General features: G+C 47.4%; 1 protein-coding gene across 7 annotated transcripts in view; it reads right to left on the reverse strand.

The window, feature by feature from the left end:
* Positions 1 to 2,781: 2,781 nt before the first annotated feature.
* Positions 2,782 to 23,345, reverse strand: part of NT5C2 (5'-nucleotidase, cytosolic II) — a 66,068-nt gene continuing 45,504 nt past the window's right edge. For 5 of the 7 annotated variants that reach the window (XM_062601878.1, XM_062601883.1, XM_062601879.1 and 2 more), the window contains 15 exons: positions 16,601 to 16,718; positions 15,155 to 15,250; positions 13,775 to 13,866; positions 13,528 to 13,585; positions 12,148 to 12,241; positions 11,113 to 11,166; positions 9,867 to 9,950; positions 8,913 to 8,954; positions 7,712 to 7,819; positions 7,296 to 7,362; positions 6,476 to 6,646; positions 5,736 to 5,787; positions 5,427 to 5,487; positions 4,702 to 4,878; positions 2,782 to 4,466 (listed from right to left, as the gene is read on the reverse strand). In XM_062601878.1, coding sequence (XP_062457862.1) covers positions 4,209 to 4,466; positions 4,702 to 4,878; positions 5,427 to 5,487; positions 5,736 to 5,787; positions 6,476 to 6,646; positions 7,296 to 7,362; positions 7,712 to 7,819; positions 8,913 to 8,954; positions 9,867 to 9,950; positions 11,113 to 11,166; positions 12,148 to 12,241; positions 13,528 to 13,585; positions 13,775 to 13,866; positions 15,155 to 15,250; positions 16,601 to 16,718 — 1,532 coding nt within the window. In that variant the 3' untranslated portion in view covers positions 2,782 to 4,208. Of the gene's footprint in view, positions 4,467 to 4,701; positions 4,879 to 5,426; positions 5,488 to 5,735; positions 5,788 to 6,475; positions 6,647 to 7,295; positions 7,363 to 7,711; positions 7,820 to 8,912; positions 8,955 to 9,866; positions 9,951 to 11,112; positions 11,167 to 11,272; positions 11,387 to 12,147; positions 12,242 to 13,527; positions 13,586 to 13,774; positions 13,867 to 15,154; positions 15,251 to 16,600; positions 16,719 to 19,983; positions 20,120 to 23,345 lie in introns of those variants that run through there. The other 2 variants (XM_062601881.1, XM_062601885.1) reach the window with 2 other exon arrangements.

Here is a 23,345-nt window from a genome sequence, read left to right on the forward strand (position 1 = left end):
GCTGGGCCTTGGGCAGCAGAGCTGTGCAGAGCCTGCAGTGGCAGAGCTCTGTTTCTGAGCAGGAGGGTGAGCCTGTGCTCAGTCCCCTGCCCAGCATCACTTCAGTTCCATGCTGGTGGAGCAGCAGCCGGCCCTTTCCTGCCGGGCAGCCGCAGCCCAGCCATGCGCCCAGTTCGTGTTTCTGCCACCCTCAGCCCCTGTCCTCGCAGCCATTTCACCCAGTGCTCTCCCTGCACTGGGCTTTCTGCCTTGCTCAGCTCTTGAGCTGCTGAACCCTGGGCTAGCGAGAGTTGGGCAGTGTCTGCTCAAGCCTTGGGGGTGGTTTTGCTGCACCCAGTGCCTGTCCTGTTCCTGTGCTGCAGGGTGGACCAGTCCCCCTGCACATCTCTCTCCCCAGCCTCTTGTCAGCAGCATGGAAGAGCAGCAGGTCCTGTGAGGACTGTGCCTGATGTGTGCCTGTCCCTGCAGTGGGTGGAGGATGTGATGCTGCAAGCAGGATATAAGCAGAATTAATGTGCAGGCAGGCTTGGGGCTGGCTCCTATGGTGAGGAGCAGGGCAGGAAGAGCCCAAGCATCCTGGCAGGGAGGATGCAAGTGGCCGGTCCCTGCAGGCTGGTGGGATGGGTCCAGGCTGCGCTGTGGCAGTGGGGTGGGAGCAGTGCCTGGAGCAAAGGCACCTGCATATGGGGCTCTGCATCCCTGAGGCTGTGCTGCGACCTCCCTGTGCGGCCAGGCCAGGACCCCAGCACTAAAGGCCAGTTCTCAAGTACTGTGTGAGTCCTGCTCAGGGGCGCTTTTAGTACCCACAGGGTGTTAGGCACTGGTAGATCTTGCCCTCCGCTGCCCTGCTGCTGCATTGCTCTGCCTGCCAGGGCCTGTCTGCAGGAGGTGAGCACCCCAGGGTGAGCTGGGAGCTCTGCATCTATAAAACTGCCTTGTCAATGTACACCACAGGGGCTTTAGGTGCTGAGGCTGCAGTAGGTGCTGCCCAGGGACTGGCACAGGGCTTTGCATCCTCCATACCGGGTTTGTGCTGGAGCTGCATGTGGGTGCTGTCTGCTGGGAGAGGAGCTGGTGCAAGCATGAGGAGCTGGGAGCATCTCTAGTTACTTTGACCTATTCAGAAGGACTGTCTGGCAGTGCCCCCAACACAAAATGTCTCCAGGGCCATGTCTAAGGGCAGTGTGACCCTCAGGCTCCTGTCCCTGGTAGAGTTTTCTCTGTGCAGCTGCTGTGAGGCCCCTCCATCCCTGTGGAGCGGTGAGGGTGAGCACGTGGTGGGGTGAAAGCAGAACCCAGGACAGGGCTTGGGGTGAGGGCTGTCCCTGAGGCCTTGCTGCCACCAGGCTTATGCTGCAGGAGGGACCAGCAGCAGCGGGCATCTGCGTGCCCACCCCCCGGGGTGCTGGGCCGGGCTGCAGGGAGAGCAGCTCACACCGGCTGTTTCAGGGGCTCTGCAGGGCTGGTTGGAGACACAGGGTACCGCCAGGGCACCGGCTCCTTGTGGGCTAGGAAATGGCCACGTCCCCTGTGCAAAAGGCTTCACCCTGGCTCTTGCTCAGTGGGTTCTTCCTGCAACACCGGTGCAGAGCAGCACAGAGTGACACAAGGCCGGGCAGTGAGCAGTGCCTGTTGTCCATCAGGCTCCCTCTGCCCACTGCTTCCCACCATCTAGTGAGGGTCAAATACTTTCCATTGCTCCAGCCTTGAAGAGTCTTCTCCCCATCATGGTCAGAAAATAGCCCTGGGCTGGGAGGGAGCTATTTGTGGTGACCGGTTAGGAAGGAGGAATGGAAGGAGGAATGCTCAGAGCTCCCAGACCTCCCTTCCTGCAGCCGCACGCCCTCCCCAGCTGCTGAGCTAAAGCTTAAAAAATCCAAGTGGCTATACTTGGAGAAATGAGGTTTAAACATAGCAAAGCCAAGCATGGCCTTTAGTGAAAGGGCTCGGGAGCAGCTCCTCAAACCCTTTTTGCAGCTAGCATCACTGTGGGTATACACTAACTGTTTTCCAGACCCCAAAATCAAGGGGTCAGGGCCCAGTGTTGGGTATGGGGCTCTCAGCAATCCCTGATGTGTTGCTGTTGATGGCCAGCACCTGCAGCCATTCATCATTGCCTTTCTGTTTGGCCACAGGTGCTGACCATCCTGCTGTGGTAGCTCTGACAGCGGGGTCTCACCTGGTCTGGTTTGGTTCATATGAGGGGTTTGGTCACAGGCGAAGGCTGAGCGCAGCAGTGTGCTGGCCCCAGGGCTGTCCCTGTCCTGGTGGGTACAGGGTGGACAGAGCCTTTGGCTGGGTCAGTCAGTGCCATTGCTGCGGCTGCACTGGCCTTCCCAGGGGATTTTGCCCTGTTCAACTATGTTGCAGCCCCTGATGAGTGTGGGCCATGAGGGAACCAGCCCTGGAAAGGGGCAATGCTGAAGGCAGTGGCAGGGTGGGAGGGGGTTGCCCTTCCCAACATGGGAAAGTCCCTCCTCACTCTAAATCCAGGCCAAAATGTTTCTGTCTCCTGGTGCCTTCCAGGTGAAGGTGATGGGGATAACAAAAGCCTCCTGACCCCCCCCCCATTGCTTCCTGCCCACCTGGGGATCAGACAAGCCCTTAAAGCCAGGCCCATAGCCACTGCTCAGCAGTGCTTCACACAACCAGTTCCTGCAGATCCTTCCCTCTTCCTCAGCCACCCATCCCACTGGGATCCCCACAGACCAGTCTTGGCTGTCCCTGCCACCTCCAGCACCACCCTCATTACCTCAGCAACACGCCAGAAAGTGCCAGGCATTTCTAAAAACATCATTTATTGACTTGAACAAGTGCCCCTCCAGCAGCAGCATTTCCTGCTCCATGGTGGTGGTGTGGTTTTTCTGGTTTTATTGTCTCCTAAGGTACTTTAAAATGGAAAACCAAAACTCAGTGAGTTTATGAAACTGAAACAACAGTCGAATTAACTACAAGAGGGCCCTCATTGTAATCCCTTCACAGCGAACGGCACGGGGGGAGTAAGGGAGGCTGCTCCATGACATGGAGGAAAAGCACAGGGTGCTGTTGTCTGGCTGGGTGCAGCCCTGTGCCTTCCCCAGGGTGAATTCCAGCACAAGGACCATGCCAAACCCTGCAGCCATCACCCTCCTTGGCCACTGCAGCCTGCAATGAGGCTCTGTTTGCTCCAGGCCAAAGACAAGGGCATTTGCCAGCAGGGCTGGAGCTTCCCAGTTCCCATGCGGGGCTGGCCCTGTGGCATGTGCTGTTCCCTAGTTTAGGGCAGACACCCCGGAATAACAGGCCCTTTCGCTCCAGGTGGTGGCTGGGTTTGCCTTTGGGATGCTTCACTTTGTTAAAGCTCAGCAGACAGAAAGGTCAGTAATAAGCAATAGGAAAACAGACTAATGTAATGCTACAGCAGTGGCTTCAAGCTCCTGGGTTAATAATTACTGCTGAAACTACAGGAGTTGAGAACACAGCGTGCGGCTCAGCTGTTGGAGAAATGTGTTGGAAAACATGCATCACATGCTGATGATGAAAGAGTTTGGAACACTGGGAGAGGATAACAAGCATCTACAAGCCGAAACGTGTACAGCTGCAGATATGCAAGAGCTGGAATCCCACCGCCATCTGTGACAGACGGAGGAATCAAGCCACTGACACACAGAAACTCACACCAAGCAGAAGGTAAACTGAGTGCTGGAAACCACAGCAACACCCTGGCTAACACAGGGAGGGGCAGTTTGTAACCCAGAAGCAGAGGGTTAAGGGCAGCAACCCAAACGGCAGGAGGATTTGGATCATTTTGTCTCCTGCAGGGCCCAGCACATCCCTTCCTTCTCCACAGAGAATGTAACAAAAGGCAAAAACCGTTCACAGGACACCGTTCAAATGAGGATCAGATGAAACACACCATGGGAAAGGGAGAAACATGCAGCATCCCTAATGTAATGGGAGCAGCATGACAGCCCAGGCGGGCAGTCCCATCTGAATGCACCACCCAGGCAGAACCCAACAGCTTTTTAAACCGTCTGCAAAACTGAAAACAAGGGTCTCCTCCTAATTAGTGTTGATTTGTTAAAAGTATCTGGACACTTCCAAAATGTGCCTTTGCAAGAATCACACCCCCCCCCAACCCATCACCCCAAGGGCTCCAACAAAGGAATCCGCTCCTGATCACTGCTAGAGTCATGGTCTGTCTTCAGAGACGCTTTGCTTTTTCCTTCTTATTCTTCTTCCTCTTCCTCCTCTTCTTCCTCCTCTTCCTCTTCCTCATCGTCATCCTCGTCGTGGCAATGTGTGATTTCCTGAGGTGCCTGGGGGAAGAGGTTGGGCGGTTTGATCTCGCTGATGGAGCGGGTCAGTTGATGCCGCTTGTAGTCAGAATCTTTAAAATCCACTGAGGTGCGATTGCGCGTGGCCATCGGTGACTCCTTCTCATTGATGTCAACGTGCGTGTGCTCCACCGTGGACTCGTGTGGCATCTACACGTGGAAGAGACAGAGAGGAGATGACAAAGGGTGTCCCAGCTCCAGGAGATCTCCCTGAGACAGAGGGAGAGCAAGCCCCAGAAGGTGACTCTTTGGCCTCCGGTGCCTCAAACACGCCCCAAGCCTCCAAGGTGCCATTCCTGGTGCTTGGAGCTTCTGGAAGTGTTAATAAACTCAACCACAGGCACCTTTGGGAGCCCTGACCACCTCCCCAGGATCTGCAACTCACCAGGACATGGGCGGCTCTGAAGAGGTAGCTGAAGGGGTAGTAGAGGAGGTTGATGAAGGAGGCTGCATAGAGATCAGCGTAGCGCATCACCTGGCTGGCAAACAGGGTCTGCCGAGAGCCGCTGCGGAAGAGGCTCCCCATCATCCCGTAGCACATGTCCATGTCGTGGGTCACTTTCTACAAGCAAAGGGCAGGTCAGATCCTGGGCTGGGCAGGCAGCAGCGCGGAGCCACAGTAACACCAAAGTGAAGCACACCGAGGGCTGGGGGCTACAGGAGATCTGCAAGGATCTGCAGCAAAGCTTTCTGTGCTCGTATCCCGTGGGATCAGAGCACAGCCGAGTCCCAGCTAACAGAGGGGAAGGCAACAGCAGGCTCAGGGCCAGCACCTGCCCCAGGCTGGCACCCCAGGGCTGGCTGAACTAGAGGCTAAAGCCCCTCCAAGCATGTGTGTGCCAACACCCTGTTCTGTGGCAGTGAGCACCAGCAGTCAGTGCTGCTGCGTGCAGGAGGGAGGAGACCCTATTCCAGACCAGGCTGCCTTTCAGGAGTGCCACAGTGAGCTGAGAAGCTCCTCTGTTTGTGTCCACAAAGACAAAACGGCTTTGCCAAGCCTGCTGTGCCCACCCAAAGGCAGAGCAAAGCATTTCAGGGCTGAGCAGTGGGGTTGGGTTGTCAAGCCCTTTGGGATCCAAAAGGATGAAAAGGCATTTTGATGATTGGTACCTTAATGCGTCTCTGGATGGAGCTGATGTCGGGGCGTTCATTGCTGCTACTGTCCAGATGCCTAGTTACAGGCGAGAAGGTAAATACATGGTGTGAAAAGCCTTTCAGAACCAGATGCTGTGGAATGGGGGCTCAGGGGAGGGAGGCTGGTCTGGAGGGGAAGGTTGGTCTCATGGGCAGAGCCCAGGCCTAAGTCAAAGCTCCGGCAGCAGTGCTGCTAACCCAACCCCAGGGTTTCGTCAGAGCTGCTTGATAGCTGTCACTAGGCTGGGAGAGGCAGCAGGAAGGTTGTCACTGTTAAACACTCACTTGTACAACTCGGCCAAGAAGATGTCCAGACTCTGCAGCTCTTCAAAAAGGGCTGGAAAATTCAGAAAAGAAAGGGGAAAAAGGTAAGTTAAAACTGTTGAAATGAAAAGGGCTGAAAGCAAACGCCTTGCAGGGCGGTGGAGGGGCACTGCATCAAGGAGCATGGCATCTCATGGTCACTGTGCAGGGATAGGGTTCAATCACACTTTGTGCCACTGGCAGAGCTTTGGGTTTGGTTTCTGGGTGCTCCTTTTGGTTTTGAGGCTGAACCTTTGCAGCTCTCGGCAAAACCTTTTGACCAGCAACTGTCAATAAATATGCAACTGTCATAATCCCCAGACCTAGTTACACACCAAATGGCAGACCTGGGACAAAAGCAGTAGTGCTGGAGGATGGGAAACACACAGCACTTAGGCAGCAGGGGAGCCATGGCTCCAGGGTTATGGATGAGGAACAACTCAACCCCACCCAGCTCCAGCTTCTCCCTGGCCAAGTCAGCACTTGGCTGATCACATTCAAGTGGCCTGGGAAAGAGAACAGGAAAGGCCTGGGACCCCAGGGCCAGCCCATGGAGAGCTGCCCCAGCTCCTGCCTCCAACACCCAGACCCAGAGAGAAAGGGTCAAAAGGAGAAGCTGCAAGCCAGGGTGATCTTTCCCCTTGCACACTTATGCCCTGTTGATCTCAGGGGTACAGCACCAGGCAAGCAAGAACAAAGCCTGGCCTGGGGCTTCCACTTACCACTTTTGTCTGTCCAGACGTGCAGCTCCTGTGCCAGCTCAGGGATCACCAGGAAGGTCCTCCAGCCCTGGCGCTTCTTGGATTTGAGGATGTCTCCAAAGATATGGTCTCCAATGTACAAGATATCCTTCCCTTTGGCCCCCAGCAGGTCGCAGACTGTGTCTGAAGAGCCTGAGAGATGAATGGCATGGCTCAGAACACGGAGCCAAAAGGAAACGTGTCTCATTTCAGAGGGCCAGGTTTAGGAACAGAGCATGGGTGTTTTCCTCCCATAAACTTCCACTGCTAAACGTAGCAGCCCTGCTTGGCTGTGGCAGCACAGGGCATTGCCCACCCACCACAAAGTTCTCCCAGGAGCAGCTTTGCCCACGCACAGCCCCCCATGAATGGCAGCCGCAGAGGGACCATACTGCTTCCCACCCCAGTAATGGAGGGTTCATCATAGGCAGCCCTGTATATCCACCTGCTGCCCTCCCCTGGCTCAGGGGACCCTCTAAGCTTGGTCACACTGGTGGCAGCATCTTAAGTACAGCTGGAAACATTGCACTGGGCCAGCTGCAGCTCCCCCTCCACCAGAAGCTCTGCACTGGCGTTTCCCAGACCCTCCCTGGCAAGGAAGAACAGGGCATATGGGGAGGAATGTGTCCATTCTTCCCTGCCACTGTGCAGCAGTGATGTCGGAGGGCTTCTGGCACAGGGTGCAGAGGGCACATTATGATGTGCCCAGTGCCTGGCACAAGTACTCTCATAGCCAGAGTGGTTGAAGGCCACAAGAGCACATCAGAGCCACTCCACAGAATAAGAAGGGCTCTTGCCTCACCTCCTGAGTACACAATGCCATGCTGCAGTGGGCCAGTGTAGGTACCAATCTTCAGCTTCCCAGTCACCTAAGGAAGGAGACATTTTGTTAGTACAGCACAGCTGATGGTCTGGATCTGTTCTGCCCTATTGATACTCTACTCTTCGTCTCTCTCACTCCCAGGCAGCCTAAACATAGCTTTCTACATTGTTTTCCTATTGCCATCTGTAGTACCTTAAGGAAGGCTGGAAATCCTTGAGCTCTGCTGTGCCCCATGTGATGGGGTTGCTCAGGAAACACTAAGGGGAGAAGCCAGCCCACCACTCTCTGGGGCAGGTCCTATCTAAACACTCTGCTGCCTGTTCTCACTAAGAGATGCCACATAGGACGTGCATGAGCCTTTCCAACTGTAGAGGTACCCTCCACCTGCCACTCACCGTGTCCACCTGCCGCAACACAGTGCCTTCCCCAAAGAAGAGGGGTTTTCGTGCATCCACCAGGATCAGGTCGAAGTAGGACTGCCACGGCCGATGGGCACTCCCAGGCTGCAAAGGCAAAAAACAAACCCCACAGGCACAACAATCAACCACAGGGAGTTTAAGTGGAATCCCATTGTCCATAACCTGGTGACATTGCTGGTCCATCAGAATCCCCTAGCTCATGCCTCCTGTACTACAATGCTGGGTTGCCAGTACCATCTCCTAATGCACTCCCCTTTCACAGCAAGCCCATCTCAACCAAGCCTAGCAGTGAGGACTGAGGACATGATGTGAGACTGGAGAACTGCACTGAACAGCCATGTTCCAGCACAGCTGTTGTGTAAAGAGATGCTGTAAATGACACTGCTGCCACTGTTTCTCAAGGTGAAATCCTGTGTAGATCCAAGCACATGCAGCTTCACGCTTCAGCCTTACAAGGCCATGCTGGTACATTTGCCAAAGGGTGGGAAAATGCTTGGACTCTTATTTTACAGGGCATGGCTTTGAATCACAGCCCTCCCCAAAGGACACTGCATTCATAAGCCCTTTCCGTTCCACATTTCCAGTCTTTTGGAGATCAAGACTGCAGCAAGGGGTTTTTTGATCTATCAGTTGTGGTGGTTTCTCATGTTCTGAGCATTTCTCCCTTGGCTACCTTCTACCTTTAAAGCACAGCGTGAAAACACATCTTTTGCATGTGAGAGAGCCTTACACTGACAGACTGAAGCAGCAGTATAAATTCAGCTCATAAACTGCTCTCCAAAAGTTGCAGAGCTGAGTTGTAAACTCAGAAAACTAGAAAAGGCATGACTAGAATTTTTGTAGTTACCATAGTCAAGGCACTTCAATGTTTCTGCTGCATTGTGCAAGATTTCTGAGAAACCTGGCTGCAAAATGCCAGTTAAACTGTGTTATCACTAAAATAATGTTATCATTAACACAGATTATCGTTTGAGACCAGATAATGCCTCTTTTCTCTTTGTTATATTGTATTTGCTTTGATCCCATTCAAATAGGACACAAACCAGCTAGTGTATTTTAACCAGATTAAAGCAACTAATCCCACACGGTTGATGAAGCAGGATTAAAATGCTTTCCAGCTACACAGATAATTAGGCACATCAGCTTCTATTGGCACTGCAGTCCAGAAATCACATACCTTTGGTCCATGTGGAAAGTCAAACAAGTAAGTCATAATTTTCTGAAAGACAGAAAGAAAGTATTCAAAGATGTGTTTTTAAACTTACATTTATCTAGTTTATAAAAGCAAAAATGAATGGATGGACTTTCAAGAGACAGGAATTAACCCAGTAATTTTTACAATCAAAGAACACATTTGCCTCAGAAATCTGCACACTGCTTCAGGTATTTTTGTCATACTTTAAAACATCATACAAATCTTTGCATTAGCAATGTTGCAACATCCTGATATGTACCTGGAGTTGGAGTAAACACTTATTGCTACAGCACAGCAGACAGCCCTCTCTGGCTCTTAGACCTCTCCAGGCCCCAAGCTGCACCAGGGGAGGTTTAGATAGGAGTTTAGGGAAGTTTCTTCACCAAAAGGGTGGTCAGGCATTTGCACAGGCTGCCCAGGGCAGTGGTGAGATCACCGTCCCTGGAAGTGTTCACAAACTGTGTAGATAAGGCCCTCAGTGACATAGTTTAGTGGTGGACTTGGCAGTGCTGGGGTAAAGGTTGGACTTGATGTAATCTTAAAGGTCTTTTCCAACCTAGTTGATTCTATGATTCTAGGCCCATGGCTTTAGTGACCTGAGGTCACCTCATCCAGTGACCTCACACTATCTCACTTGAAAAGGAAATAGTTCAGAAAGGATGCTGAAATCTAAAATTAGCATCACTTTCAGCCTTTTCATTGCTGAGGAACTGAGTGAGGCACAGAGAGACTTAAGCCAGGCCCATACTAGGTCAGTAGCAGAAACAGGACTACAGAAAGATGACTCAAGACCTAATATGCATTCACCACTAAAACATTTTGCACCTAGTTTAGAAAACAGTGTTTCTTCACCAGAAGATGTCCTACCAAAATCCATACAAGTGACTGGCTGACTTTCGCATTATATACCAACACAACAATTCAAGCAGCACTTACATCTGTGTATTTGTAGTCACTGTTTGTGACAAGAAACACCTTCCCAACTTCATTCATGCGGCTGAGCAGCAGTGGCAGCTTCCCCTGAAAGCCAAGAGACATACAAATCACATACAAAAGTTACAGAGATTCATCATGGGAACACACTCTGAACTATGATCCCACCAGACAAAACAAAGCTAATCAAACAAACAAGCAAGCAAACTCACATGTTTTGTACTGGCCAGAGCCAGGAAAGCTGCTGGTCCATCCAGATAACACCCCTCCAGAGCATAGCCCAGGGGAGAAAGGCAAGACAAAAAGGCTCAGCTGGGTTGTGGTGCCTTTGCCAACCACAGTGCCAGGCACCCTGTGCTGCTCCCATCAATCTGCTTCATGCCAGGCATGCTGGAGCAGCTCCTCCAGCTCCAAGTCTGTTCCCGAAATGGGCCCAGAGGCAGGTGAAATTTGAGCGCACACGAGCCACAAGTTGGAGTGCATTATAATTCCAGCCTCAAATTAGGGAGAATTTATTCCTGGGGCTATTTTTATTGAATCATAAATCTCAGTTCATTGCCAGAGTAGCTGATTACCTCACAGAACGCTTTCCTAAGAATTCTGCAGGCACGTAACTAGAAACAAGCTGAACTGCTTTAAAGTGATACTCCACCCTGTGGCTCATCTAAACAAGAGAATAATTACACTCTAAGTGGTCCAGAGGGGCCTTGAGAGGGCAAAAGTAAGGGAACCACTGGAGCTTGCTCAATTAGATGTGCTGTACACACATTTTTGGGGCTATCAAGAGACTGGATATTGGTGACTCTTTCAGGAGCTCTTCCTCAGTCTCTTATGGTTAAAGACATGTATCATTTATTTGGATGGCTAAGGAATACCTCTGTCTAAAAAGATGCTTATCATTCCTTTTTAAAAAAGAGGTCTGCTTGGGCAGAGAAAACATGGGCCGGGAGCACACCATCAAAAGAACCAACATGAGCCCTACCAGTGTATTCACCTGTGTCCCATGTAAACATTTCCTCTGGTTTTTATATTTTATGTAAAGAACATGCACGTGAATACGAAATCATGCGGATCACTGGCTCAGAATAAAGGCTGCGTCCGAACTTTCCACTTTGTTTTTGGTTATTACAATAGAAATCACAGTGTTATCTGTTTTGTGATGCAGTAAAGCAAATCAGCATGTTTATATCTTGCCTGCTTACTCACTACAGAACGTCATATAGCACACATAAAGTAACTTCACACTTACATCTTTCACCACATACTTTTCCAGATTCTCAAGGGTCTTTTCCTTAAGTGATCCCTGAAATAGAAACAACAGAACCCAGTGAGGTAATGGAAACTTATGACGTAAGAGACATCAAAGTAATGCCAACTTTCACACTTTAAAATGCTGTGAAAGTACAAACCAGGGCGAATCTGAACCAGTGACTCTAGAGATGAGAGGCTTTGAGTAGCAGGGACCATCACAAACTCTGTGATCCTTCGATTCCCTCACCATGGTAAATAATCCACTTCAACAGCATTTTAACCCTTTCAGAAGGGAATACAATAGAAACAAACAAAAAATAGATTTGCCATACCAAACAAGACAGTCAACGACCTGTCTCCAACACTGACCATAATGCTTTACTGAAAGGCCAACTCCAACATGTATCACATAACACTGCATAAGGAAAGAAAAATAGATTCCTGACTTCTGCATGGATAAAAGGACCACCACAAGTACAACTGTGAGCAGAGTTCTCCTGTGATGGTTCTCCATCCCACCCCAATAGACTTCCTGAATGAGGAAGAACAAGAAAATCAGGTCTTCAACCACATGTTAATACTCACATAATTAGATTCTGAATTTGCACATAAGTGTGAAAAGATGAACTGCCCCTCCTTTCTAAATAGAGAAGAGTTGATGTATTTCTGTTTAATGCAGGTACTTTTCAGATAATATAAAATAGTACCAATGTAAACCACTTACAGTAAAATGCCATTTTAATCATTAAGACAAAGTACAAGTTGTGGACTTTTAGTTCTAAACCCCATTAATTACAGTGCAGAAATGGAACCTGGACAGAATAAAAAGGAATAGGAAGCCAAGACAGAAATGTTCCAGTACAAGGAGGGCAGTCAAGATCTTGACTTATATACAACTGCAATTTATTATTTGCTCACTAGGCGGCAAAGCAGGGCTCTTGCCCAAAAGTGGAATAACTTAACTCATGATCTATAAACCAGTCCCTCTAACTCAGTTACAACTACAGACATCTCAATGAGTTCTCACAATCACCTTGTAATGAACCCAGTCAACAGCATCTCTGACATCCTGGAACATACTCCTGAAGGACATGAAGAGGTCTCCATCTTTAAACCCTGTTTCACAGCTGTGAGGAGAAAACAGATTTTAGTGGTCAATCACAGCAGGTAAGAAAGACATCAAGGAGAGAGACAGTCCAAATGTTGTTTGGAGCCTGTGTTTTCATCTTACCATAATGGATTCTTGTTTATTAATTTACTGCAGCTCAGTCTTGAAAAGAGGCTAGAAGAGTTTAACAGGATCTGCATGTTACACAAGAACATTTGCTTGAAATGGAGAGTATGTAACTTTCTAACTAGGGGCCTGTGCCTCCATAGCAGTACTACAGCTTTTCCGTGACCTGCAACTCTTCTTTCTCCACCACAGCATTACAAGAAGGAAAGACTGGGGCTGTACAGTTTGCAGCATTTTACAAAAGATAAATGGTACTGAGAAAGTAAACAGTCCTTCTTTCCAACATTAAATAAGGAGGTACCAGGAAAATCAACCAAATTTAATAATCACTGCTGAGAGGAAGGAACTACTTCTGTGTTGGATAGAGTTAACATAAGAAACTTTCTCTACAAGACACTGTGGACATATCTTTGAGACATCCATGAGAGTCTGCATCAGAAGAAATCAAGGAGGATTAAACAGAGCTGTATGTATTATGACAGCACTCATCATGTCTGTGATGAAGAAGGATACTTCACCTGATGGATTGTGGGCATAAGCAGTTCCTCTGCTCCCAGGTAAAATCCCAATTAAAATCCCTTTGCCTTCCACTCACATAATATGCAAAGATGACCCATCACATGAGTCAGAAGCACACCAACATTCACGTTTGCCAGTTCAAACCACAGCTTGTTTTTATGCTTACACCTATTTGAAAACAAGGTAAACACTCATGTTGCACAAACAGCCTTTTACAGCACAATGTGCCTGAGCATTTCACCTTAAAGTCCTCAGTTATGACATGAGGGACTTGTGGTAACAGACTAAGGAAATCTAGCCTTTCAGTTACCAGTTCAAACATGGCTCCAGTGGTCACAGGTTCAAAATGAGCTGTCTGGTGCCTGTAATCACCCTGTAATACGTGTGTGGTCTTAATAAGCTGGCCCAAACACCAGTGTTAGTCAGCATGGTGATATTGATATATGCTGTGAAAGAAACCCTCATAACCAGTCTGCTGTACACACAGATCATCTTGTCACCACTGAATTCTCTTCATGTCAAAAGAATAAGAGGACTGAACTTTTACCCACCAAAACCACTTGAGGGGCCTCCACTGAAATTAAGAACAGCTCCATCTGTACTGAATTGCTCTTTATAATAACAATACCATCAGCACCTCAAACCAGAGGGGATACATACCTAGTGTACCGGTCACAGTTAGTAAAGAAATCCACTAGGCAAGCCAATAGGTAGGTCTCTGCAAAGAAACAAAGCACAATTTTAAGACAAGGATAACATCATACAGTCAGCTAACTTTAGGCCCTGTGCCCAAAAAAAGAAAGTTCATGTAAAAGAAATAAACAGATATGTAGAGCATGTCATTAGCAAAGCTTTTTTGGTTTCAAAAGCACAGAAACAGACCTGCATTGGCTCACATCAGACTCACCTGGTAGGTTGAATAACGTATTCAGAATGTAAAACCTATCTGTGTCATCCCTCTGGATAAATTTATTTGGATATTGATCCCGTGTCTCAGGCCTGAGAATAGATAAGGTGGAGAAGAATGAAACCACAAGAAATAATGAGGATAAAATGTGCTGACCTGCAAAATAGCAGGGTCCCTTAACTAGAGGCTGTTGTGCTTTAATCGACACCCAGCTTTCCCACATGCATTAGCAGTGCAAAAGCAAAACTGCACCCACTGTGCTGGCTCAGGCAGAGCAAGGCACAAAGCCCTCGTTGCTGAGTCAGCAAACTAAGCAGAGCCCACACAGGGAAACTGAGTGGTCGAGAGTCCACAACTCCACCTTAAGCCCCATGCTGCTGGCTATGAGGATGCCTTCAATCATCTGCACTTTCATTGTTTGCTTATCTTAAACTTTCCCCCACTTTCCATGTGTTGCTTTACACTCCCTGGAGCAGCTTTCAGCAGGGGAGTGCAGGGCTGTGCTGCAGGAGGCTTGCCTGGGGCCCTCTGCAATTAATCAGCAGGGTGGCAATGACTAAAGTCATTTAATTATTCTAGTTTCCTTCATTTCTGGAGCTCCTGAAGATCACTGTGACTCAAACAGAAACCCGAGTGCAAAGACAAAAACTTTTCCTGAAGTTTAGCTTTGTGACGCAATGACTTACGGGCCTTCAATGACAAGGTTTGTCGCCTTGGGGCTGGCCTGTGCTTGCCTTCCATCCATCCACTCTCACAACAGCGATACGAAAGGATTTGGTGGGACCCATCAGGCATGTAGCACTGAGGTCCCCCCTGCTCCCTAAAGCACCTTTTCTAGGGCAAGAGAAACACAAGCAGCCAGGGAAGGCTGCAGGAAATGGCAGACAATGCCTCACTTCTGACACCCTCAAAGGTCAGAAACACAAAGGGGTAGAATAACCTTGTTCTTTCCCCAAGCAAGCTCAGGCCCTTGAACTTTCTCAGCAATGGCTGTGGAGATGACAGTCTCATGGGGCACAGGTCACTTCTGCTCCCAGCAGCCCGCATACAATGGCTCTGTCTTAACTGACCAGCTGATGACAGGTGAACAGCCCTGGATTATCCCATCAATCCCTCCCCACAGCACACTTCCTTCTAGTCCCAGCACACCAGAGATGTGCCTGTGCTGGTACAGACATCTCCTCTACAAACACCTTGGGCTGTTGCTGTGTCTGGGAGCCTCAATGCATCCCCAGTCAATCCTGGAGCTGTAGGAACACCAATACAGCATCTGCTTTTAGCAGAGTCCCCGTGACTCCTTCTACAATGGGCACCCTGAGGATCAGTGACAAAAAAAGAGCATATATTAAGTCAAAAGAACAGCCAAGAATCAGCACTCACCCTCTGAGGAAATTAAAGCCATGTGCACACACTAGGAGGTTCCCATAGGCATCAACTTTCAACAGGTTTCCGTAGTGAGTATCAAACACCAGGCCTCTGTTAAGAAAGTGATTTAAGGTATGAAGAAGCGAATATATTAAGCATTGACCATTTCAGTGGCACTCTGAATAAAACAGAGTTATTGTTACTATGCAGATGTGGTCTCTACTGTGCCTTTTACCTGGCTGCAGGTGAGCAACAAGAGCCCTGTGCTGTCAGGCGAAAGGTGCAGCTGATCTGCTCTCCACAGACTTGAAAACAGAACCATTTAACCCGGCAGAGGCTTAGCTATGCACATACCAGAGAGGACACCGGCCTCTTCCACAGGGTCATGAATCTGACACCTGTGTTTGTGGTTCCCTGACAGTCCTGTTGGGCTGCAAGGGAGAGCAAGGTGTGATAAAGGAATTTCTCTCCTCTTTTTCAGACATGGACATGTAACTATTGCACAAAATGCTTTGGACATTCCTGGTTCCAACTCCAGCAAAACACTGTCTCACTTATCTAGTAGTTTGCATCTGGAGAATGAAGTCTTCCCACAGAGATATCTCTTCTATTCCCACCCTGGGATGAAGGCAGTGGATTTAATGGTGTCTTCATCACAGGTTTGTGAAGGGCTACTGTCTTGTCATGGGCATGGGTGCACCCAGCAACAGTCTTGGTGAAAAAACGTGCCAAGAGGATGGAAGGAAGGAGGCTGCTAGGCTGAAAACTGGAACAGCAAGCCAACAGACCCTATGGTCCATCTCTTCTAAAGAACCTCCAAAGGAGTCCAAAATAGAAAAATCCAGCAAAGGCACAAGTGGAAACAAGTTAAAGGCACAGAGTAAGATCAAAAGGCTTGCTTAAAACAAGCAATGTCCTTTTTACCTCTGCTCCCAAAAGACAAAATATAAGAATTTAGTAACTTGGCACCATTCACTTTGCTTTAGGTGTTTGATTGATGTAGACAGTGAACTGGCTTGATTACACTTTTATTATTGTTTACTGTTAGCTTAGTTTTCAGGATGTCTCATGCACCAGGACAGTATTAATTAAATTCATTAAAGAAAAATGTTCTGAGGCATTCTATAAGCCTCATGATGGACAGTAACGGTTCCTTCACCCCTTGATTTTGATCTAACTTCCAGTCCAATTGTGTCTCTGCTGTCTTTCCTTTAAAAAGTTATTTCTGGACCATGTTTTCAGCAGGCCTCTTTTCTTGCACACTCCTTTGCTGGCATGGATTCATGTGTTCAAAAGCCTTCCACAAACCAGAGCAGTTTGCTCCCTTCCCCATGATCTGTGGTCAACCACAGGCTTCACAGGCACAACTCTGAAAACCTGGCCTCACGTGTTGCCTATGAACTTTACAGAACAAATATTCAGGCCTTGAGCAGGCTGGGTCAGTATCTGTTAGTCATTTACCTGGTAGGGAATGCAGGATCATACACAAAATTGAGCAGCTCATGAGGGTATCCAATGGAAACTAATCTTTCTACGGTCAGGTCAAATCCAAGAGATTCGTATTCAGGGGATTTATACACTGTACCAAGATGAGATTTCAGTTAGAAAATTTGAAAACAGCTAGGGGGTTAAACAAGAAGGCAATTAAAAGTAATGTACCCGTTTCCCCTCCTCCCTCCTCCACATCACACGTTCCCTGTTCCCTTCTTCGCTCCTGCCCTTTGCTGCTTTGGGTCCCCCAGCCTGGAGCCACAATGAAATTAGCTCAAGCTCCAGGACTGCAGCCGAGCAGAGCCACAGTTCGGGTTTCAGCAGCAGAGTGCACCAGATGAAATATCCATCAGTCGATCACAGCTCTGCATCAGGAAGAATGTATTTCAAACTGCAGCTCCTCTCCCTGCAGTCCTGTTAGGCAGATGCATGAACGTTCCCTGTTCCACCTGCTTGGTTTCGGTTTGATGTGTTTTTGCAAAGCTGATGAAGAAACCAATAAATCTGGGGAAAACATGTATTCATAGCTAGAAAGCCTGAAATTCATCACTGCTGTGATACTGTTACTGCTCTGGCTACAATCCCAGAGCTTAGTATTGTCTTCAGATTTCATCTCAGAGGAATTTATGTTTGCTGCAGACTAAATTAGCTTGAAGGTAGAGCTGTCAAGTTAACTTACGATTTGTTTGTTAATAATACCATATGGTACTGTGAAAATCTGTTTGCTGTTACTGTTATGCATCAAAATGCTACTCTTCCAAGCAAGCTTACTATTCTTACATTTCAGAGAAGCTGCTCATCAGTGACACACACCTTAGCTCAATGCAAAAGAAATTGACTTGTTCAACTAAGTCATTACTACCATCAGGCCTGTCTTCTTCTCAAATGACATTCCCATGTACTGGAAATGTTACTGCTTAATCAGATCATTAAATTAACATCTGAAAGGAAATTACTGCGTTTCTATAACAAACAGAAATCACTGTGTTTCTCTGATGGCATCTTTACATTTGCTGCATGTCTCTGTCTTACATTGATCTTAAGATGTAACAATGTCAAATACAACCCTTGACTGCCATAAGGGTTACCATGGGTTCAATGGCCCAACTGTCTCAGACACTTGAATACTTCATATTTAGCTAAGTGAAAGCCAAAAATATGCAAGTTACACAGCCAAGCTAGTTAGAAGGCAGACTGCTTTTCCTGATACAGATATAGCACACTGCTGGACCTCACAATATATATTAACACACACTGTCTGTACTGCCCAGGTAATCACCACAATATTTATACTCTTTAATACTCAATTTGAGAGGAGAAATCAAATATATAAAATACTATAAGAATACTAAAAAGAAAAGGACTACAGAAGAAACGAGACTGTCAAGACTCAGTTGACAGGAACTGTGACAGGGGCCTCATGTATCTCAATCTAAAAAGCACCAAAACACTAAGAGTTAATTTTCCCCATTAAAAACATAATAAACAAAACTGTAGTGTTCTTAAACAGGTAACTGAAATCAATAAAAGTTACCAATTTCAATTCAAGCATTATTATACCAATGGTAAACATCAAAAACATGATATAATATTCAATGCACATAGTCTTTTCCATCCTTTATGAAAGGAAGGGTTGATTGAGCTATAAACAGGAATAAGCAACCAGAAACTACAGCTAATGAAGAAAGCGGTGACTGACAAGGCAATTCTAGGCAGTGAGCTAGAGTTGGAGGGAGCAAAAGGCAGTTAGGCAATGAAAAACACTGTGAGAGAGACAGCAGAGCATCATCTGGAAAACAGAATTCCTCTGATGCAGGATAGTAAAGGCACTTCCCAAGGAAAACAGTAATAAATACACCTGCATATACTTGGAAGGTGAAAGTGCTGCAAAGCTCCCCGCTATGCCTCCAGTCCCCCTCTCTGTCCATGAAGTTACTGCACTCTCCTTGTTAGCTTCCTGAGAATTTGACCACGTTACCAACTCATCCATAAAACATCACTCCCAAACAAATCATTTGCCCAAGGAAATCCTGCTCTTTCTGAACTCAACAACCATAATGATGCTGCCCAGACACAAGGAATCTCAAGGAGCACACTGGCCTCTCCTTTGGACAAGCAGAAGTGGTTCATCAACAGCTCCAGCAGAACCTCTCCAGGGAAACAGTAGGGCTCTCTGTTAAACAACCTATGTAACTTGTTAACACTCCAGCAGAGAATGGCTCTGGAGGGACATGAAGCCAGCTGCTCACAAAATGCCCTCACTCAATTCCTTCCTTTCTTTATTTCCCTCTCTGCCTTAGAGTCATCACTACAGACGTCCTTTTAACTCTCTGAGTTTCAGGAAACAAGCTGAAGCACCAGCAGGAAAGGGTGAAGAATGTATCAACCTCAGTCTTCATCATCCCAAGTTTCTGTTAAGGCAGTACTGCAACAGGATTAATCTGAATGTTTTGGGGGTGAGGGCTGGACAGCTATTCCTCTTACTTCTCAAGCCCTAGATTTTGCTTCCTTCATGTCTCTTTCAATGAAATTAAACCTCTATCTCACTCATGCCTCAGGTCCCTTCCCTACTTTTCTACCACTCCACAGTATCTGGAAAATCACAAACTAAACAGCGACACAGGAAACTGGCCTCCTGGAAACTGGAAAGGGACAATAACTGTTCTCCAGTTACCATCATACTTACTGTTCAAGATAAACTTTTCCTTTAGACACACAGCTGGGAACAGACTGAGAGCTCACCGCGCCCACCTTGACAGCACTCCACAGCACATGCTGCATCTGTCGCTATGAGCCACAACTCACTGACATTTCTCATGAGATGTGCAAATGCCTGTTTCAGTAACATGAGCTTCTGGGCAAACAAACAATCTACCTCCTTCAGATCAGGTATGAACAGGCTAACACCGCTGCAACTACAGCAGCACATTCAGGGAAAATGTCCCAGTTATATGTATTACTAGATGAAAAAATGTATTTCAATATTGTACTCAGAGCTGGTTGCTCTCTCTCATATCTTGTTTACTTCAGGCATCCATGAGGAAAGAGAGTAGAGAAGACAGATCGGTATTTTTTTCTGCAGCTGCATGATGAAAAATAGTTTTAAGCTCTCCTGGAACAGCTCTCTCCATCAGAGCTGGCTGCTGAGACCACAACTGGAGGCAATATGTGTGCCATGAATTCAGGTATTTGCCATTCAGTGTCTCCCACGCTCAGCTCTTTCACACAGTTGAGAAAGACCCAGTCTTCAAGCATCCCCAGCTCTGTGACAGGTGAAGAGGCAGTGCTACAAACCCATTTTCAAAGCATCCTTACCCAAAGACAGTAAAACCAAAGCACATGCTACAACTTACTCTGATTTCTTTTCCCTTTCGTACTATTTGATGCCATGTCTCTGCCACCACACCAAGTTCCCAGCTCCAGAGGACCACCTTGTTTTAATAGTTTGTGTCTCAACACAGGCAAATGCTTCAGTGGCATGGGGCAAACGGCACCCAGCGCTCATGGATTATGCAACCGGGGTGGAAAGAAAACAACCAAAGGCTTAAAAAAACAGAGAAGCCAGTTGACAGTATTTCAGCCTCCCCTTAATACCATCACTTGGCTTAACATTATACTATTGAAAGGTAAAAAGCAGTACCCCAGGAGTGAACATTGCAAGCCTTCAGGTCTGTGATGAGTGCAGGCATCCCTTACACATTCTAGGAGGGAAGCTGATCTGGAATGAGCAGGGGTTGTGCAGTAAAGTATGCAATTCTCATGCATTTGTGTGGTTGTTTTTACCTTTGCTGCCAAGACACAGTAACAATTTTATAGCCTTCCTGAAAAGGAAAAAAAAAAAAAAAAAAGGAAAAAAAAAGGAAAAAAAAAATCTCTACAGAGGCTCCAGCTTATGCAAAATGCTGCTGCCAGGATTTTAACTCACATGAGGCAGATGCAGATTCAGAGTGTCACTCCAGTCTTGACGGAGTTACACTGGGCTCCCCTGTTAAAGAAAAAAATCAGACTGATTTTAAAACTGCAACAGCTCTGTGCCATGTGGAGCTGGAGCTCTGTCCTCTGGTAAGCTCAGAAGCCGGCCTAGCAGCTATTCCAAATACACTTACGACTGATTTATATAGAAGGCACAGTTGGTAATCGTGCATCCTGCAGGCAAAATTCTGTCCTCATATCCACAAAGCAGTCTTAGGTCATCAGCTCAGTGATAATTAGGAGGAAGAGGCTATAAGCATGCTGCCCAAGTGACACAAACCCTTTGAGTTTCTCTCAGATGCAGAGCAACTGGTTCAAGAAAGGGTCTCGCGCTCTTCTTGGGCTTTGCTATTATTGTCCATTCCTCAGTCAGTGACAGATTACCCCTTTCAGGGCACTCACTTTCTTTCACACCACAAAATGCCTGCACATGTCAGTGCAGGAGACTGGGGAGACTGAGTCACGAGGTACTCTGGGAACCTGAGAAGAGAATTTTGCCCTACATCCGAAGGCATTGCCAGTGAGAGGCTCGCACACCAGGTCAGTCTGACGCAGCACATCTAAATTGTTGTGTACTTTAACATGCTTATGCTCTGATGTGCAAAGCACTGCAGGATAAACTGGTACCAAACCCGCACAGAGTGCTGCACTGTACTGCAGTGCACTGATTTGCAAGCACACACAGTAAGATTAGACCTATCCTGCAACTTACAGGTATGCACAGCATAATCAGGAATAACTTTTGATATCCAATTTGCCCTAAATACAAAGCTGAATGAGTTGGAATGATGCTGCAAAAAGGATCCACAGAAGTATTCAGACCTCCTGGAAGGCTTTGCTGAAAATAAATGTTTAAAGCCTGTTTTGTTTCAAAATGAATAGCTAGGGAAGGCTGTAGTGCATGTGATGGCTCTATTTAAGCTGGAGAAAAGCCCCTCAAGCGCTGCTCGTTCTTTCCTTGCTCTTCCTCCACACACACAGATTTCATATTCAGGCAGGGCAGCTTCTCATTGAAGATGTAACATGGTTTGTCCCAGGGCTTGTCGACACTTCTTAAAAGCTAGTCATGGATCATAGGAGAGAAGCAGGAGCTAATGTTAAATAAACACCCCTTCCTGTGCTGCTTCAGCCATGTTACTTTTGTGAGATGTATTTGCTGCCTCGAAGTGCGTACCTGCAAGCAAGTTCATTTCCAGGCCACTATGGGCTTGGTGCTGGTAAAAGCCCTGAATTGAGAACAGTGACAACATGCTGACGCAGCTTTGAGGAAGCAGCTCCCCATCACCAGCACCCCAGTTTAGGAAGGGAAAGATGAGCTCAGGAGTTTGCCGCAATAACAACAGAAGCCCGCAGAGTGAGCAACTCCTATGGGGAGAGAGGCAGGGAGAGGACTACTAAATGGTAACCTGAAGTGTCATTCATCCCTAACTCTGTTTTTATCCCATAAGTCACTCAGTCTCTTTAGCCAATGTCCTCTCCTCTGACACCCAAGCCTCTCCTGGAGGATTTTCATACCTTCCATCAGCCAGCTCCTTGCCTGCCTTCCCTCCGAGCTGGAAGCCAAAAGCAGCTCAGGAAAAAATGCTCACAGTGCCCCCATAAGCATCCTTGCATTGGCATGGGACTTCACAGGAGCAGCTGCTTTCTGCAGCTGGTGCATCGCATGCTCTGATCCTTTGGCTACACACCAGCTCGGCTCCTTCCCCCACATATCTGGCCCTGGCCACTCAGTCTCTTGGGAATTGAAACACCTTGGTCTACCCACAAGGTTTTGGTTGGGAGATGAAACTAACCGGCTTTTGACTTTCAGGTGTTCAGATAAGATCAGCATTTCTCAAACGAGAGGTGATGACCTCCTCCAAAGGGTTGCAAAAGCTTTAACAAACATGCAATTTGCAGAAATGTTACCCGCTATCTGGGTTCTCCAGAGGTCACACAAAGACAGATAAACCAAAAGGTGGACAGATAATGCAAGCAGTTTAGCCTTGTCTCTGAAGCACAGGAAATGCAGTCCAGTTACTTTGTGTTAAGTCTTGAAGAAATGAAAGTAAAATAACTAGAAACAGATTGTTTCAGTTTCTACTTATTCCCCAGTGAGTGAGACATGCAAATCAGGCAGTTAGGAATGCACATGGCCAGGTGAGTGGCTAGTATCCAGATTATTATTATACATCTCAGGCACAACATGTATACTTAAGCTTGTGCAAATACATTTCTGAAATTACAGAAACCTGACTTAAAGAGATGGATCAAAGTGCTGCTCTGAATTGCACCATGCATAAATAACGCAGGTATGTATTAGAAATACATTTATATCAATATTGTGCTGATGAAAAGTGCTTAGTTAAAGCCTTGAGGACTGAGATCCCCTTTTAAAACCCCATCCCCTATAAAATACAAGTACCTATGTATCTTGCCTCAACAATGTCTATCAAAGGCGATCCTAGACTAGTCCCAAAATAAGACAGACCTATCCCCAGAGCTCTTCACTCTGTCAACATCTCCTCTGCACATAGCCCCAGAGCTGGGTATTTTAGTGCCAGCTATCGCCAGGATATCTGTGATGGTCATCCCTCCACAACCAACCACACTCTATTTCACAGAAGCACCAAACACTCATTCCCGGGCACTTCTGATCACCCAACCTCCTACTCCAGCTGAGAATCCAGACAGAAACAGAGTGACCAGTCCTTGATGTGTTTTGGACACTGGACTTCATGAAAAAATAAACCACATTGAAGCA

The sequence above is a fragment of the Pezoporus occidentalis genome, unplaced genomic scaffold (assembly GCF_034315485.1).
Source record: "Pezoporus occidentalis ecotype Australia unplaced genomic scaffold, CSIRO_AGI_Poc_V1 ctg73, whole genome shotgun sequence".
In the NCBI taxonomy this organism is placed as follows: Eukaryota; Metazoa; Chordata; class Aves; order Psittaciformes; family Psittacidae; genus Pezoporus; species Pezoporus occidentalis.